This window comes from Oxyura jamaicensis, chromosome 2 (assembly GCF_011077185.1).
Source record: "Oxyura jamaicensis isolate SHBP4307 breed ruddy duck chromosome 2, BPBGC_Ojam_1.0, whole genome shotgun sequence".
In the NCBI taxonomy this organism is placed as follows: Eukaryota; Metazoa; Chordata; class Aves; order Anseriformes; family Anatidae; genus Oxyura; species Oxyura jamaicensis.
The window spans coordinates 7,038,117-7,054,554 of record NC_048894.1 but is presented as its reverse complement, the minus strand read 5'-3'; the positions used below and the strand labels follow the sequence as shown (position 1 = coordinate 7,054,554).

The following is a 16,438-nucleotide window of genomic DNA, read 5'->3' as shown; positions in this document are numbered from 1 at the left end:
CGTCACAAATGCTGTTTTTGCCAGTCACACCCATCCTTCTTGTTGTAATGGGCCATATCCTCTGATTATGAAGATAGCAGGGGAGGAGAACAGAGAAAGGAAGCGGGAGCTACAACATGGTCCAATTTCTCTTGCTTCTCTATCAGTAGCTAAACAAATCTCTACCACCATTTTCCCTCCCCATGTCATTTCCCAAAGCCCCCCAGCACTCAGCAGGTCACACTCATGGGTGTTTTGCCTTCCACGATGAGATCTTGGTACAAACCCGCAGCACTTAACAGAGATTTCCTGTTTCTCTGCAAGTAATATACTTCAGTAAGCCATTTATTTCCACTGATGGGTCCTCAAGAGGTGAGAGCTTCATTTGCTCAGAGTGATTTTGGATCATGAGTTGTGCAGCCATCTGTTAGTTTTCTGCAGCCAACAATTTCCCTGACAAATGAAACAAACTTGATTCTGATGCATTTACATACCTATACACCAACTGTAAGGGACCAGGAACACTGCAGTCAATCTTTGGTGAAGGATTCTGGAGTTTCAGGCAGTATAATGTTGGTTAATTATCCTTTTATTTTGTGATACATCCATCTTTAGTACGGTCGTTTGGAGTGGTGGGCTCTCCAGAGCAATTTGTGGTTTCTTATGACCCTTTAATGTTCTTTAATAGGTTTCATTGAGTAAATTGATTAATTTTAGCAATTCATCAGCTTGCCGAGGGAGGAAAAAACCAGCATCTGAAAGATGCCAGATTTGGTGATTTAATCTTCTTGTGGATGTATTGAAGTCCTAAAATTCGGATCCATTTTGATAATTACATACATACCCACTGAGGCATCAAAATTAAGGAATGAAAATTCGTCAAGTATATCAGATTTCTTCTTAGACCTCTACAGACGCAGTTGTCCCATTTACCTGCAGAATAATCTTGGCTCTCATTCTTGCTGTAAAACACAGTTTTAATCGATGTACTGAATTTTTCTTTCTTGTTAGGTATTGGTGGATTTATGGTACGTCAAAGAAGTCGTACAGGGCAGGGGAAGACTAAAAGATCTCTCTCCAGGAAAGATTCTTCTGGATCTGTTTCTGAGCAGTTGCCTGGCAGAGATGAAGGTAAGCACAGAAACTTAGTGGTTTTTTGTTGTTCGTGGTTAATGCAATAAAAAAAAATACAAGTTACCAACTTGTATTAGTAATAATTTTGTCCTTGCTTGTGTTTGTAGACCTACTTTATGAAGTCAACAAATGTTTCTGTTACCAGTGCAACCCAGTATTATATTTGGGTCCCCAGCTGATAAAAAGCGCTTGCTTTCTCTTCAATATGTTGATGTTATAGCTATGTTCTTCTGCTTTGTAAATGTTGTTCCAGTGTGGTATACTGGATTGTTTCAGATAGTGTTGAAAAACTTTGGTTTAACGTTTTTCAATTTGTACATAGGGATCTTCTCCTATAAGTTAAAGAAAAGTTAATTACCCATTCTATGTACCAGTACAATGCAAATTGTTAAAAAGCCGTATTTTTAAGTATTCTTCAGTTAAACAGCTGAGTTTCTCTACTTGCTCAGGCACAATTGCTTGTTAAGGAAAAAGTAACTCAGAATATCTTTGTGTGTTGTAAATCATCATAGCTTGCTGAGAGCCTGCTCCTCAGCTGCCAGCGTTCATCAGCCTTACAAAGTTGTTTGCTATTATTGTCATGTCCCGCTCCCTTTTTCTGCAAAAGCTCACTCTTGAACAGCACACAGGTCACAGGGTCGGTGAGCCTCAGTCTACTTGGTGTCCTCTGAATGTGGTACAAGAGATGACTGTAGTACAAAGCATGGCAAATTTTACTGCGTAATGTAGTTTCTTAAATAACTTCCCAGGGCCATTAACTTCACGTAATTAGCTTTGGCAAGGGAGGAGTGAAGGACGTAAAAAGTTTAGCTCTTACCTCTAGTGTTTTCACTGGTCTGTCAAAATAAAGTATTAAATGATTGATTAGCGCACTGTGCTTCTGTGTTTGTAAGGAAAAAATGCTGTGCAGCTTCGTATATGATAGCTGAATAAATGTGTAATTTTTCTTGAAGGGCTTCTTTATAGATTTCTTTCTCCGGCCTGTTCATTATTTGTACAAGTCATTTTTCAGATTTTAAAAAATGGTTTGTGCTTTCACTTTGAGAAAAATTAGTTTATAAATTGAAAGGTGATTAATGTGTAGCTCAACAGTGTTGATTCTAGGGATACTACTTCAGTAGAATTCTCCCGCAAATATCTGGTTGAATGCCAGCTATAATTTCTCTCAAATGACCAAATTCCTAGGTTGGCTTAGAGATAGAAAAGTTAAAGGTCTATCTGAAGCTAATGAAGTACGACAAGAGCATGATGTGGCTGGTATCACAGATGGCATTTCTGCCTTCCTGAACCCAGGTGACCAGGTTCACAGCTGATAAAAAGCCACCTTCAGAATACATCGACGGTGATACTCAGAATAAACTCGTGCACATAAACAGGTTGTAAGATGTGTGGGGCATGCTAGCCCTGTACCTTTTGAGAAAGACACGGAGCATTTTGTTTATTTGTGCCTGAATGTTGTTTTTCAGGTTGGACAGAACAGTTGCCAGACACTCCAGTTGAGGAGTCTACCCCAGCTTCTGAAAGTACTGAGAAAATAAAAAAGCGTTACAGGAAAAAGAAGAATAAACTTGAAGAAACCTTTCCTGTTTACTTGCAGGTAAAACTACCGGTATACTTTCTGAGTAAATACATCATAAAAACTGATCTTCGTGTATGTTGATTCATAGGTCATTTAAACCATACATATTTCTTTTCTGATCCCCAAATTATCATTCAAATGTAATGCGTTTTCTGTAAGAAAAGTTTGTTACTTTGTAGAGAAATCTGTATGTTATGTTAAATCTCTTCAGTGTTTAGGCTTCTTGTTCTGAGAGAGAGGAAAAATAAATTCTTTGTTTTCTCTGTAAACTGACACATGACATTTTCAGCTTGTCATCTTGTGACAACATTGAGCGGTGTAAGATGTCTGAGTTTGATCATGCCATTTCCTGTAAATACAGTTTCTTTACAGAAGATTATAGAACATGATTTCATAGGGGAAGGTTTCTGCATAGACTGATCATGCTCTGCGTCTCCCCACCACGATAATCCCTGCTCTTTCACTGACCATTACTAACGTGGTGTCCTGAGAGCTGAGAGGTAGCACTAGGTCTTCAGGAATGTGGATAATAACCAAGATGTTAATGCTGATTGATCAGCTTACCTACCCTCACCTGGTTTATAAACCAGCTGGTTTGTGTGTTTCTCTGAGAACATTATTTGGTTTGCTCTTCTTCTCAGCCACCTTTTTTGTGAAAACCTTATTTTATAGATATTTACCAAACTTCATGGCATAAACTTTGTCAGGAGTGAAAGCAAAATTGACAGAGGCAGAACAGTCTGTCGAAAAATAATTTGTATTTCACAAGTGGGTGAGTTGGAAAGAAAATACTTAAGCAAAATGTCCTTTGTATTAATAAGAACAATGCTTTTTCTTAATGCACATATTAGTCATGTAGAACAGAATAATTAATAGGAATAACTGGTAATAAAAATCAGTCTGTAGCTTTATTTCTAGACACTATGTCCTAAATTGAGATTTTAAAGGCTACATGAAAACAGGAAACGTTATTAGGCAGTGACTAAAACTTGATAGGCTCTCGTCAAATTAGTCAAGTACTCAGGTTGAGGTGAGTGGTGGCTGTGGATAGTATTTTAAACAGCTTTAGGTACTTTGTTACTGCAGTTCTCCCTTAGGACGATTTTGTACTAACTGCAATGCTGCATTTAATCGTTCTAGAACTTGGACCACAGTGAGCTTGAGTATTTTTCATGAACTTTTCTTGGCTTTAATCAAGTTGTTCAGTAGCTTTCCCCTTCTTCAGCTCTCATTTTTGTGCAAGAAGAAATACTGCATAACTTCTTTGAGATTCGTAGGTTTTTTTAATAGCACTGTATTGGTACAATGTCTATGCTGAATGTATGTAAGAAGACATGGAAGTTTTTCTGTACAATTTAAGATGTGAATTTAAGGGAGTTACGTTGCTACCTCAGGTAAGCTATGTATCAGCTGTATCCACACCTCATAGCCTGGAGAAGATAATGCCATACCCAGAGAGGTATCGGACTGAGACTGTAATTTTACGTTTCTAGTAATCATTGGGGTTTTCATTTTAACTCTGCTGCGTTTGTAACCTTTTCAATAGATAACTGTTCTTCTGTATTGAATCATTTTGTCCTCTTTGCAGGAAGCTTTCTTTGGGAAAGATCTACTAGATACCAGTAGACAAAACAAGATGAGCCTCGATAATTTGCCTGAAGAATCACTTCCACTCTCATGTAAAACAAATCTGACCACCAATTTCCTGGATCCTTCATCAGACCCACTTCGTAGCTCAACCTCCACTCCAGCTCAGGCAAAACTGGGACCTCAAGGTATACAAAGCTAAAGTTAGTGATAATCCAGTAGTTTGTTTTTGTTGTAAATGGGGCTCTTCCACGCTTGCAGAGTGTAGACTGATGTATTTTCCAGCATTCTGTACGTCAGGTGCTTTTGTGAGGTTAAGTTACATTTATAATCAGTGACATCTAGCTCCAGGGCTTTACTTGTTGCAGAAAGAGCAGTGGATGGCTTGGCAATTGGAACTAAACACAAAATCTGAAACTCCTTGACTGTAACATCCATGTCTGTAAAATTCATGAAAATGAATTCCATCAGATCCATTATAGGAGAACACAAAAAATTCTCCAATTAAAAGGTATTTTAGTGGTGTTCTGAATGGTAGTTGGGTAAGTATCAGCCAATTTCTATCTTCTTTAATGTTTTAGATTATTTTAGGTTACCAATCTCCTCTCCTCTTGGTTCACCATGCCCTTTCTGAACATGAGTGCCCTTTCAAGGTACGGTTCGCAGCCCCTAGGCGATCTTTTGGTTTTGCTTTCCATTGCAAAACTTTGCTGGAGATATTATTGGGAGTTTTGCAAGTAGCCAGGGGGTTATACATGCTGCTGAAAGGGCAGCTTCACACAAAGGAGCAATTAAAAACCTTATTGTCTGCTCCACTTAGTTTTTTTTCCTTTGTGTCTTGTATATGCTGTTAGCTGGAGGTGTCTTACTATCCTGAACTTTTTAAAAACTGTTTCTGTATCTTGTTTATGTTGGTTAATTTGTGACTTGCGTTTCAGCTCATCCTCACTTTCTCCATCTAAAAATGTTAACACACTCTAATGCAGTTTCCAATGCCCAGAGAGTATTTTGCAGAAAGATCACTTACGTGTGATTGTTACTCAGTGAAAATCTGCTAAATGAAAAGCAAAAGGCTACATTATAATTAAACATTGATTGCTATACAGTTGAAATTGTGAGTAATGGAGAATACAAAGGTTAACTCCGCCTTAAGGGGAAACCACTGCAAATGGAGTTTCAAGTTCTGTATTCCATCGGTTCCAACGCTACAAGAAAATACATTCACATAGACATTTTCTCACCCCAGCATTCTTTCAAGAAGCACAGATTCTGAAGTCTTGGCTGGCATATCAAACTGTGTGATTAAAATCGTTCAAGTTTATGTATTATGGTAGTATAAGGAAATTTTTTAACTGCTGAAACTTGATGTTAATGTAATGTTGTCTTACCAAAGTGCATTCTTTTTTTTTTTTAAGTTCTTTATGAACAAGCAAAGTTGTAAAACTTCATCATTTCCTCTTCTTTTATGCAGAAATAAATTAGAAAGGGATGGTTATTAGGAAATAAACGAATTACTTGCAACAGCTTCACTGGATAACCTCCTGTCTTTCCCATTTCATATGAGAGTCTAAAAGGACAGTGTTTTCTGGCCATAGGAATGTTCTCAACAATTGTCTCTCTACCGTTAAGATTTCAGGCCAAAATTGTGTCCAGACGGAGCTGTTTGTAGTTGGAGAGCCAGCGGGTGAAGTCATCTGCCAACATTGATCAGTTCCAGTGCAATTTTTCTTCACTCTTTTGCTGTGACCATGTGGGAGACAGTTATTTCCACAACAGCATCCACATGTCTGACAGAGCCAGATTCAATCTGATTGATGGAGACCTTGCTAAATTTGCTAATTATCGAGCTAGCAGCAGTCAGATCTTCCCTTCTGGCTAGTATTGTAGAGGAGCTGGTGATGAGAGCAGCGTCTGAGAGCACCTGTGCTATTTCCATCGGTTTGATACAGACCTGCTTTGTTCACCGCACCAGGAGGTGGTAGGAGCATGTCATTACTGTGTTACTTTCCTACAGTGCCAGTTGTAACCAGGATTGCTAACTCCTGTGAGGATCCTTGTTTAACTGGGTAGGTCTTTTCCACAAGGAAGATGTTCTTCTCATGCAAACTCCATTGATTAAACCCAGCAATACGGGTTAGGTATGCTTGTTCCTCTTCCACAGAGCTCTTAAACATCTTAGGAGGAAGTTAGGAGATGTGTTTTGTTTTTCACCATGCACGCAGGACTGGGAGGGAGTTTAACTGTGATGTGTTCAGTCTGCTAATGAATTGACAACGCACTGCCGTGACATGCTTGAGTGTTTATTCTCAGAGCTTGGTTAAGAGTAGCCAAAGCTTTTGCCAGACAAGATGGCAGTAGTGATGGTGAGAGCCAGACAGAAGAGGGTTTTTAGAGTCCATTCTTCACTCTCAGTTACTAGTAATGGTGATTAAAGTGAGCTTTAGGCTGCCAGTTCTGATCTAGCAAAGAGGTTGCAATTTGTATTTTTGGTTCTAAGACTCACCTCTCCCATGGTTTTATAACATTAGTGGCATACTGCTGCAGTGTATGGGTCAAACCTTAAAATCATTTAAGAGAGCTGCTAGAGCAGAGTGCAAGGGCTTGCTCACCAGGAACACAGAGCACCAGGTCTCCAGAGTCTCCTGGCTGCTCACTGGTGATGATGAAGGTGTTGACCATGATCTGTACATCCTCTTTGGTCTGGGGTTGTGATCCAATACATCCTGCGTGATGCGGGGGCTCTGTGTCCTTCCTGAGAGCCTTGACCTGAGTGTGCCTCATCTAAATCTTTAAAAAACAGGGCCTCTTGGCAAGGCTCTGGCAATGTGAACTTTGTTTGTGTTTTAAATAGGTTATATTCAGTATATATTTTTTTTCCTGGAGATGCTGAAAAAGTCATCTATGTAAGTAGGGTCTCCAGAGAATGCTAAGGAGATTATTCCTAAACAAAAAGAGAGGAATCGTGTGTCTCTGTGTAGCCAATTACTGGGATATCTTAAAACTAGCTACATGATTAAACACGTCAGGGTGGCTGCAGCCTTGGGAGAGGCGTTTTTACTCTTGTAATAAGTAAATAAAACTAAGTGCATCGGAGGAATCAGGATCACGAGGTAGCAGTAGAATTCTGCTCTGTTAGAGATCCAGCATTGTAAACAAGTAATTTTCCTCCTTGCTTTGTCTTAGTTTTCATCTCTATTCTGAAGAGACAAATTAATGAGCAGTATTGAGCTATTTGTTTGGCACAGATGTCAACTGGCTATTGATTCTGATCTGGAGCAGCTGAATAAAAGGGATTTGGTTATTTCCAAGATAATATTTAGCATCCGTTGAATTAAAACTGGGAAAAAAAAAAGAAAAAGAAAAAAAACCTTTAGTTTAGCTGTCTTTTATGAGGCTTGTGGATCATTGAGTCTACCCCCCTGCTATCGCCGACACTGTCTTTTTATAGACTTACCCAGCTCGATCTTGATAGCAGTTGGCTTTTTTCCAACCGACCAGTCTCATTGGAAGGCCATTACAGAGCCTGATTGTCTTAACAGTTAGAAGCCTTAAAACTTGAAGCCTGGATTTATTCATTACCCATAGTTGGTAACTGTGGGTGATAAACGCTTCAGTTTTACATCTCTGCACCCGAGTCTTTTCTTGCTACTTACTCAATGTATTTGGGTACATTTTAGAAGTTGAATTCTTAGGGACTGTTCCCAGGCACACATTACTAAAGCCTGTGGAGGAAAACACCATAGCGTATTGAAGGATGCTGATATGGTCTTGGTACTTCCCTCATAAGGGTTTTTTTCTTCCTGCTACTTGTCTGCCTTCAGGCAGGAACTCCGAAAAGTTAGAAGACAGCTCGAGTCTGTTCTTTGCCTGTCAGCCATGTGAAGACCTTAACATCACGGCATGGTGCCTGGTGCAACTTCCTGACTTGCTTAATTGTGTTTGACCAAATTGCCAGGAAGAAAATGTGTATCAAAAAAACCCCAAACAACTAGGTTGTGTTTAAAACCTTCAATTTCATAGTCCTTTCTACCAAGTACACAACTAAAATACTTGCACACACAAAATGATCTGTGGTTTGGAGATACTTTTAAGTACTCCTCCTAATACTAGTAGGAGCTGTATTTCTTATCTGTTTTGTTAATAGAGCATTATATGCTGACACATTGATTGACCTAACCGAGTGGCAAACATAAGATGTTATTTAATTAAGATGGTATCATCTCCTTTGTGTTACAGAGGATAAAAATGAAGAATAAAAGTAGCAAAGTGAATTTTCATTTTGACTTTTACTTATGGTTGGAGGGAAGAGTCATCTCTGAAGAACAAAAGGAACTTTTAAATCACTGTAAAGTTTAGCAGATTGGAAAATAGTCTCATGATATAATTAAATCCTTGGCACCAGGCCTTGCAATTAAGCTAGAAATACTTTTCTGGGGAAGCTGGGTAGGAGCAGTGGGAAAGATACCCATATATCTATGACATACATTTGCCCTTTTACTTTCTGGTCCCTTTTCCTTGCCCATATTGGTTTTCCATATCGTATGCTGTATGATTTGCATTAATACCTTTTCTCTGTTAATTATATGTGTATTTGTGTGTTTTACCATCTCTTCGTGTTTGTTTTAGCAGGGATTTCTCATGTGGTCATGATAGTTGGCAGTTTTTTTGAAAAATACTTTTCTCAATTTCTTTTTGTTTGTCAAATAATTTTCTTTAAATGTTGCATGTCTGTAATCGTCCTAAAACCTAGTTAATAAAACCAGATGGGTTGTTTGGAGTTGCTTCACCCTAATGAATGGGATGTCAAGGAGATAATCATATCCAGAATTATGATTTAATATTCCGTAATTTATTGCTAGGATCAGACTGGTTTTTGCTAGATGGCAAACAAACATGACGTTTCTACCTCCGGTTGTTCTCATTTCTTCAGGACTTCTGATCGTAAAAATAGCAGCTCCAATTTCCGTTTACTTACCACTCCTTCTTACTGTTAGGTTTTCCTTCCATATCAGGGTGTAGTAACTGTTGCTCTATAGTGTTAAGAAAGAGTGGTGGTAAGAGAAGAACGCTTGATCATTTTCTTTTTTCTTTATTTTTTTAAATATTTCCCGTACACTTGCTGTGAGCTGTCTCCTTTACCAAACACTCTTACGTTGACTCTTATATTCATGGGCCCTTGTGTCTTAGATGTTGAGTTCTCATTAGATCTTTTTTTTTCCTAAACCTAAAAAAAGGTTCTTAAAAAAAAAGGCAGTCTTTCTTCTGCACGACTGCTTTATCGCTTTTATTATGCTCCAGAAATACTAATCAATTTAAACATGTGAACATGGCTACAGTACTGAGTGGGGAGGGGATGATGACGTGTTCCCCACTTCAGAGTAACATGCAGTGCACAGCACACTAGGAGGGTCAGTATAGCCTGGTAAATCTGTGTTTGAGTCTAAAGCTCAAGCTATGATACATCACCAGAGTCATGTTCAAACATAAAAATGCCACAATCGGTTAATTTTATTTTGCATCTTCTACAGGTAGCACTGATGACCCCTTGGCTGATCTTTCTGAGGTCTTGAACACCGATGACGATATTCTTGGAATCCTTTCTGATGATTTGGTGAAGTCTGGAGATCATTCAGGTATGTATGTTTATAAGGTCTCTCTGGTATTTGTGTTCTTTTTTTTCTCTTTACTATAGAAGTAGTTGTTGTATTCTAGGTTGTGCTGTAGGTGACTTCAGACAGGATTTTCAAATCTTAAGAACACCTTGGTTTGAGGTGATTTTGTCTTAGACAAAAAAAAAACCAACCCAACCTCTTCAACATTTTTTTTTACTTGGCTCTTTGCTTTGCTCTTTAAGAGAGAGAGAAAAAAATAGCTTCTGTTGTCTGTCATACCTGCGTAGCTTTTTCAGCATGCAGCTTTTTCTTTACTTTTTTTTTTTTTGTTTTCATGTTATAATCATCCATTTTATCTGGTTTGGGTCCTGTAGGTCTTGATTTATGCACTTTCCAGGTTGAGAACTCACCCTCCCCATTTGGTAAGAAACTAAACAATGGATGATCCATGGTTAGAAGTAGTCATCTTTCCTAGTGGTTTTAGCTGAAACAACTGCATGTGTAGAAGCTAGTACTCCTTTACTGTGACACTAATTCATGCTTTTGTTTTCCACTCTTCCTGTATTGTTTGAGTCTAACATGACCTATAAACTCTGCACTCCACATTTAGTAGAGTATTGCATAAAGTTTTGCTTCCAGTTTTTGAAAACCTTCGTGAGTTTTTGTGTTCCATGTTACAAAACCATGCATTTTCTTTCTGTCGCCGTTAATTTTAATATTACTTATAGTAGTAGTGTGTAGTTTTTATTGTAGTCGTATCTTGAATAAATTACAAACATTTTAACAATGTGAACATATTAAGGCATGAATAAAGTAGACAGCATCAGTCTTTTTTGTTTTCACTGGATGATCGCTCATCACTTCGACACCGACAATAAGTAGAATGGCATGTTTCGTTATTTTAAATATATTTTTATTTGGTGTTTAATACAGAAATATATTCTAGATACTGAAGTGTCTAGCTTTATTTTCCAAGATGTTTCTCTTTTGAGAGATTTATTGACTTGTAAAGGATGCTGTGAAATTTAAGTAGAAAGTTATGTTTTCTCAGTTTCGACAAATAACTTTGTCTAATATAACCTGGAATGTTCAGCAGTTGGTTTTGAGATAGAGGCTGTTATAACCAACCGGTTTGATATCAAGTACACTTCAAGAGCACTTCAGCAGATATTTAATGTAATAGGCAGGAATGTTTGGGTTAATGTACATGAGGATGCAACAAATCCTACTAGTGCTACTGTTTCTAAAATGTGAAAAATAATTATATTGGAACTGCGTACTGAAAACTATATGCTTGAAAACATGCTGTAAATGAACTTGGTAGTCTTATTTCAACAAAATTTTTCTCTTGTTCCAGTTGCATTCTATTCAATTAACATTCCTCAAACAGTACAGTAAATTGGAGATAATTAGTGGGAGTGTTTGTTTACTTTTTTCTAATGGATGTCATATTTTGCCTTTCCTTTTAAATTTTAAGAAAGCCTTCATTTAGTTGATAGCTCTAGCAAAAATAAAAAAAAAACGTTTTATGGCCTCTTTTCTCTATCAGTAGGTTTTACTGCTTATGTCTAACTTAATATTCTTTCCTCCTTCAGCTGGATTGGATATTGGCCCCATCTCTGATGATCCTTCTTCTCTGCCTCAGCCAAATGTCAACCCGAGTTCACGGCCATTGAGTGAAGAACAATTGGATGGAATCCTCAGTCCAGAACTAGACAAAATGGTCACAGATGGTAATTTTTTGTTATTCTTGATCTGGTCTTACAGAAAAATTGCTGGGGTTTTATTTGTTTGTTTGTTCTTAAACTCAGATTGCTACCTACGTAAGGTAACATTGACTGTTTGCATCTGGTTGCAGAATTATTTTTAATGCATTTTTGATGATTACTCATCATGTGTTGTTTTTATTTTGCCCAGGTGCTATTCTTGGCAAATTGTACAAAATCCCAGGTACGTGTTCTTAATCTGTGTTGTCTTCTACAAGATACACTTTATAAACAATGCCAGCCAACTTATGCACAGTGTTTTTGCAGAACTAGGAGGAAAGGATGTTGAAGATCTGTTCACAGCTGTATTAAGTCCAGCAACCACACAGCCAGCTCCTTTGCCGCAGCCTCCACCTCCACCACAACTTATGTCTTTGCACAGTCAAGGTAAGTCCCTTTGTTGCTTTTAACAACAGAAGCTTTGTCAGGAGAGTTGTGCATCTGTTAAATGCCAACATGAAAGTAGGACGCCTTAATGTCTGCCATTGCTAACTCCTGGAACCTGCTGTTGTTCGTTCATGAAATATCTTTATAAAACTGTTCTGAAGGGAGTCTGTAATTAATATGCAGGTAAATATTGCTAACTGAAAGGGACAGCTATTTAAGATTTTGTGACATACTGGAGCTTTAATTTTAGCCGACACTTTCATATTCTTGAAATAGTCTATGATAAAGCATGTGTTCTCCTCTGATTTTGCTCTTTCATTACTTCTGAGTGCCTCCTTGAGACTAATGAAAACGTCTGTGTGACAGTGATTTAGTGAGCCTTACACTTCTTTTAAGAATTAAGTTTTACATGTCAGCTATTCCTATCCAAATAATAAAGAGAAGGGTAAGATATTTTGGAATGTATCATTTATTTAATTTCTTAGGATTAAAATTGTTACGAATTGATCCAGCACCTTACTACTTTTATATTAAAAGCAAGGGGCAAACTGATAGTATTTGTTATTTTTACCAGTAGAGCAGGTTTTTAGCAGTACGTATGAGAATAATTAAATGCACTCTTTTCTCATCACACATCACCATTAGTGGATTTTCCTTGAGCTCATGTAAAGAGTGCCCAATCTTATTATGCTGGTACTACAAAAAGCAGCATGCAAATTGATTTCACCCGTGAATTAATCACAAGAGAAAAAAAAAAATGATTAGTTTCCTAGTTGATTGAATTTCCATAAAAAGGAAACACTTCAAAAAGTCTTGGAAAGGAGAGAGTTTAAAGCAAATAATGAGGTGATTTTTAAGCAAAAGATAATATAGATAGCAGTGCCAGTTGCCCAGTTATTTGGATACTTGATAACTTCAGCATTTGAGCTCTGTAAGATTGTTTAACTTTCTCCCTGTGGGAATTGCCACAATTACAAAGTTTTAGGTCTGTAATTTGGTTCAGTTATGGTGTAATGATCCACATGTTTCTGTGAGATAAATACTTCAGTAATGGGGAAGCTTGTATCAAGTTTCAGCAATTTCAAATAAAATTAACACTCTTTTCTCACAAAGACATGTAAGCCTACTGTGTGAATGAGAGCCTCAACTCTGTTGAGTTTATTTGCCAGGAATTCAGTTACCATACACTGGCTGTTCAGCAGCTATGATAAGGCACGCTTTCTTAAATTCTAATTGAGTTACTTTCATCCAAACTAAACTTCCTTATGTAGCTTATGTAACTTGTAAATCAGAAGACAGTCATATCAAGTGTGAGAGAGTGTTACACTGAATTATCCTGCAGATACTGTCTATTCCTGAGTTACTTTTGTGCTGTTAGGAAAATACCCAGAACACATCTATAATTGCACTTAAGTGACAGGGATTCAAAGGTCAGTGTTAATTCTGTGTAGGAACATCTGCAAAGACCATCTGCTGGAATGAATCTGCCTCTGCCAGATTTGCCTAATATTTTAATCAAATAAATAAAATTTTCCTCCTTAGTACTGCTAGGCTGGACATTTAATTACAGTGCTGATGCTCGTTTGACTAGGTTTTGTCTAGTTCACTGGTGACAAATTAAGGAGTTAGTAGATAACAGGGCTTACTTTGATACACTGCTCTCTCAGAAGAGATGTTCAGTTCAGGTGGTTAATCATAATTCTGCAAGGACTGAAAGCAGCTTTCTTCATGACTGGTGCTTGGCAGCAGTGTGGATTTTTCTTTTCTTTGTGGAACTTTTTTTTTTTCCCATTGGAACTTTGTATAACATACTATAGACCATTAACCTTTAGGAATATACTTCAATATTAAGTGTGGTAGCACAGCATGGACTAATGCAAAAGCTTTGGGAATCCATTAAAAAAAAAAAATCAGACAAAAAAAATCTGTACAGGGATGTGATGCAGTAGCAAGGAACCCCTTACACTTGTAGGGAGGCAAAACAAATTGATTTCAAAACCTTTCCAAAAAGGTAAGGCATAAAATTATAAAATTTTAATGCAAAATTGCATTAAAAGTTTAATACAATTTTTAATGCAATTTCATTAGGTGAGACGTCTTCTCACTAGAAATTTCCACCTCTACCTTAAGTAGGCTTAAATCCTTCCCCTCTACCCTTGAAAACAGTAACGTAAACTTCTTTTTCTAGGAGAGAGTGCATTTCCAAGAGTACCGCTTATGAATGGTCTGATTGGCCCTAACCCTCATCTCCCTCATACAGCTTTGACTCCTGGAGGTGGATTGGGCACATTCTCTCCCATAACACAGCAACCATACACTGATACCAGGTAAGTTAAGATGGGAAGTCAAAAATATCCGTTGCTTATCGCTTGGATGGTGGAGGTGGTAATAATACTGTGATACAGTTAGCACAGAAGTACTTAGTTCTAGACAGCCGCTACAAAAGGTCTGTGTTCTTGCAGCTTGCTGACTCCTGAAATAGCAAACAGAATAAGTACTTTGCTAATTGTTTTTGTATATTGAGATGAATCTATTTACAAAACAAACCCTTTTTCTGCCTTGCCAGGGATAAGAATCCGGCATTCAATCCAATGGTAAGTGATCCAAACAGCTCGTGGGCACCGTCTGCTCCACCTTTGGAAGGTGAAGGTGATACGATGTCCAACGCTCAAAGAAGCACTCTTAAGTGGGAAAAAGAGGAAGCACTGGGTGAAATGGCAACAGTAGCACCCGTTCTTTATACAAATATCAACTTCCCTAACCTAAAAGAAGAATTCCCAGGTAAGCAATTTCCCAAATAAAGTCAAATATTGTGCAGAAACATACACGTCTTTATTTGAAATGATATAAAATAGACTTATTAATGCCTTGTGTATTAACACATTTTTGGTGCAGACTGGGCTACAAGAGTGAAGCAGATTGCTAAACTGTGGAGGAAGGCAAGCTCGCAAGAGAGGGCTCCATATGTGGTAAGAACAACTACCACCTGCATTTGCATGCTTTTAGCAAAAATGTAGTATTTCATCTACAAGACTTTCATTTTTATTTTTGTAAATAAGTAGGGTTAATGAAAGATCACTTACCCTAAGAATGCCTTTGTAATTCAATTTCTATCTCTGAATGCTTTTACCTGTTGCTTCTGTTTTTCATCCTTGTAATAAACTGTATTAGTATTGTGCAATCTAAAAACATCAACTGAGATGAGAATGTTTGCGGCTCTCAATACCTCCTTGCTACATTTAATTCATGCCTCAAGTCTTACTTGCTCTTGTCTCTTTCTGCACAGGATCTCACCGGTTTCTTCATAAGGATGATAACAGATCATAATGTGACCTTACTCTCTTTCATCTTCCCCTCTCACTAGTGTTTTCTTATAAGCCCCATTAGATTTGCTGAAGTCTTTCACCTGTTGAACTAACCATTCCAGAGGCATCAGTGTTTCAAATCTCTGCTTTCCTCATTTTCTTTTATTCTTCTGTTTTTGCCTTACTGTTCCCTATTACTACATTCTCTTCTCTTTCTGCAGTGCAGACTCTTTTAGTATCTTCCATGCTGTAGGGAACATGAGGGACTCCATTCTCTCCAAAAGTATTCCTTTTCTTCACATACGTCAAGCAGACATATTTGTAGTAGCTGTCTGGAATACATGGTCTCTGATTCCTGATGCTGTAGAACTGCCGTTCAATTGGTGACCGCTGTGCTCCACTGAAACCTCTTGTTAAAGCCTCTTGGTATCCAAACCTCAGAACCTTTATTTCATTCTTCTCAGCCTGCCCAGCTGCCAGTTGGCAAATGTACTTTTCTGCAATATTCTTATGTCTCCATTCTCTTCTGGTTCTTGTATTTTCTTCCTTTCATCACAACAGTAATTGGATGATTGTGGATGATTGGATGATTCTTACTGTGTAGATTTCTGAGGATTTTGCAAGGTAATGCTTTTAGTCTCCTTCATTCCCCCCACCTATTATTCTAGATGGAGTGTGGGAAGTGAACACACAAGCCGTTAAGATCTTGGTCTTTCTAAAAATCCTGTCCACTTGAAACAGTCCTTCTCTATTGTTGGCTTTGGGAACTGAGATACCATTATTATTCTGCTTTTCATTCAGGCCTGTAACTTTAGCGCCTTTGGACCTCTTTGTCATCTCATCCATGTTACATTAAATCTTGGTGATTCCCTCCATATAGCATTTACAAGAAACTATTCCCTTAAATGGTTGGATTTTTATCCAGGCATTTATCCCTTTACAATTAATTCTGTTACTGAATTTTCCTTTTTCATTGCTCTTAATAAATGCAGTCCTATTCTCCCGATGAATATCCAAGACACAGATGCAAATATTATTTCCTTCAGGTTTGGTGGAAAAGCCACGTGCAGTTGCACATACATGTACGTA

General features: G+C 37.8%; 1 protein-coding gene across 12 annotated transcripts in view; it reads left to right on the top strand.

Moving 5' to 3' along the window:
- Positions 1–16,438, top strand: part of KMT2C (lysine methyltransferase 2C) — a 200,506-nt gene that overhangs the window by 148,481 nt on the left and 35,587 nt on the right. For 10 of the 12 annotated variants that reach the window (XM_035318876.1, XM_035318874.1, XM_035318871.1 and 7 more), the window contains 11 exons: positions 991–1,110; positions 2,580–2,710; positions 4,281–4,467; positions 9,808–9,912; positions 10,266–10,313; positions 11,487–11,624; positions 11,809–11,841; positions 11,925–12,044; positions 14,233–14,371; positions 14,611–14,825; positions 14,940–15,013. In XM_035318876.1, the coding sequence (XP_035174767.1) occupies positions 991–1,110; positions 2,580–2,710; positions 4,281–4,467; positions 9,808–9,912; positions 10,266–10,313; positions 11,487–11,624; positions 11,809–11,841; positions 11,925–12,044; positions 14,233–14,371; positions 14,611–14,825; positions 14,940–15,013 (1,310 nt within the window). The remainder of the gene's footprint in view (positions 1–990; positions 1,111–2,579; positions 2,711–4,280; positions 4,468–9,807; positions 9,913–10,265; positions 10,314–11,486; positions 11,625–11,808; positions 11,842–11,924; positions 12,045–14,232; positions 14,372–14,610; positions 14,826–14,939; positions 15,014–16,438) is intronic. The other 2 variants (XM_035318875.1, XM_035318873.1) reach the window with 2 other exon arrangements.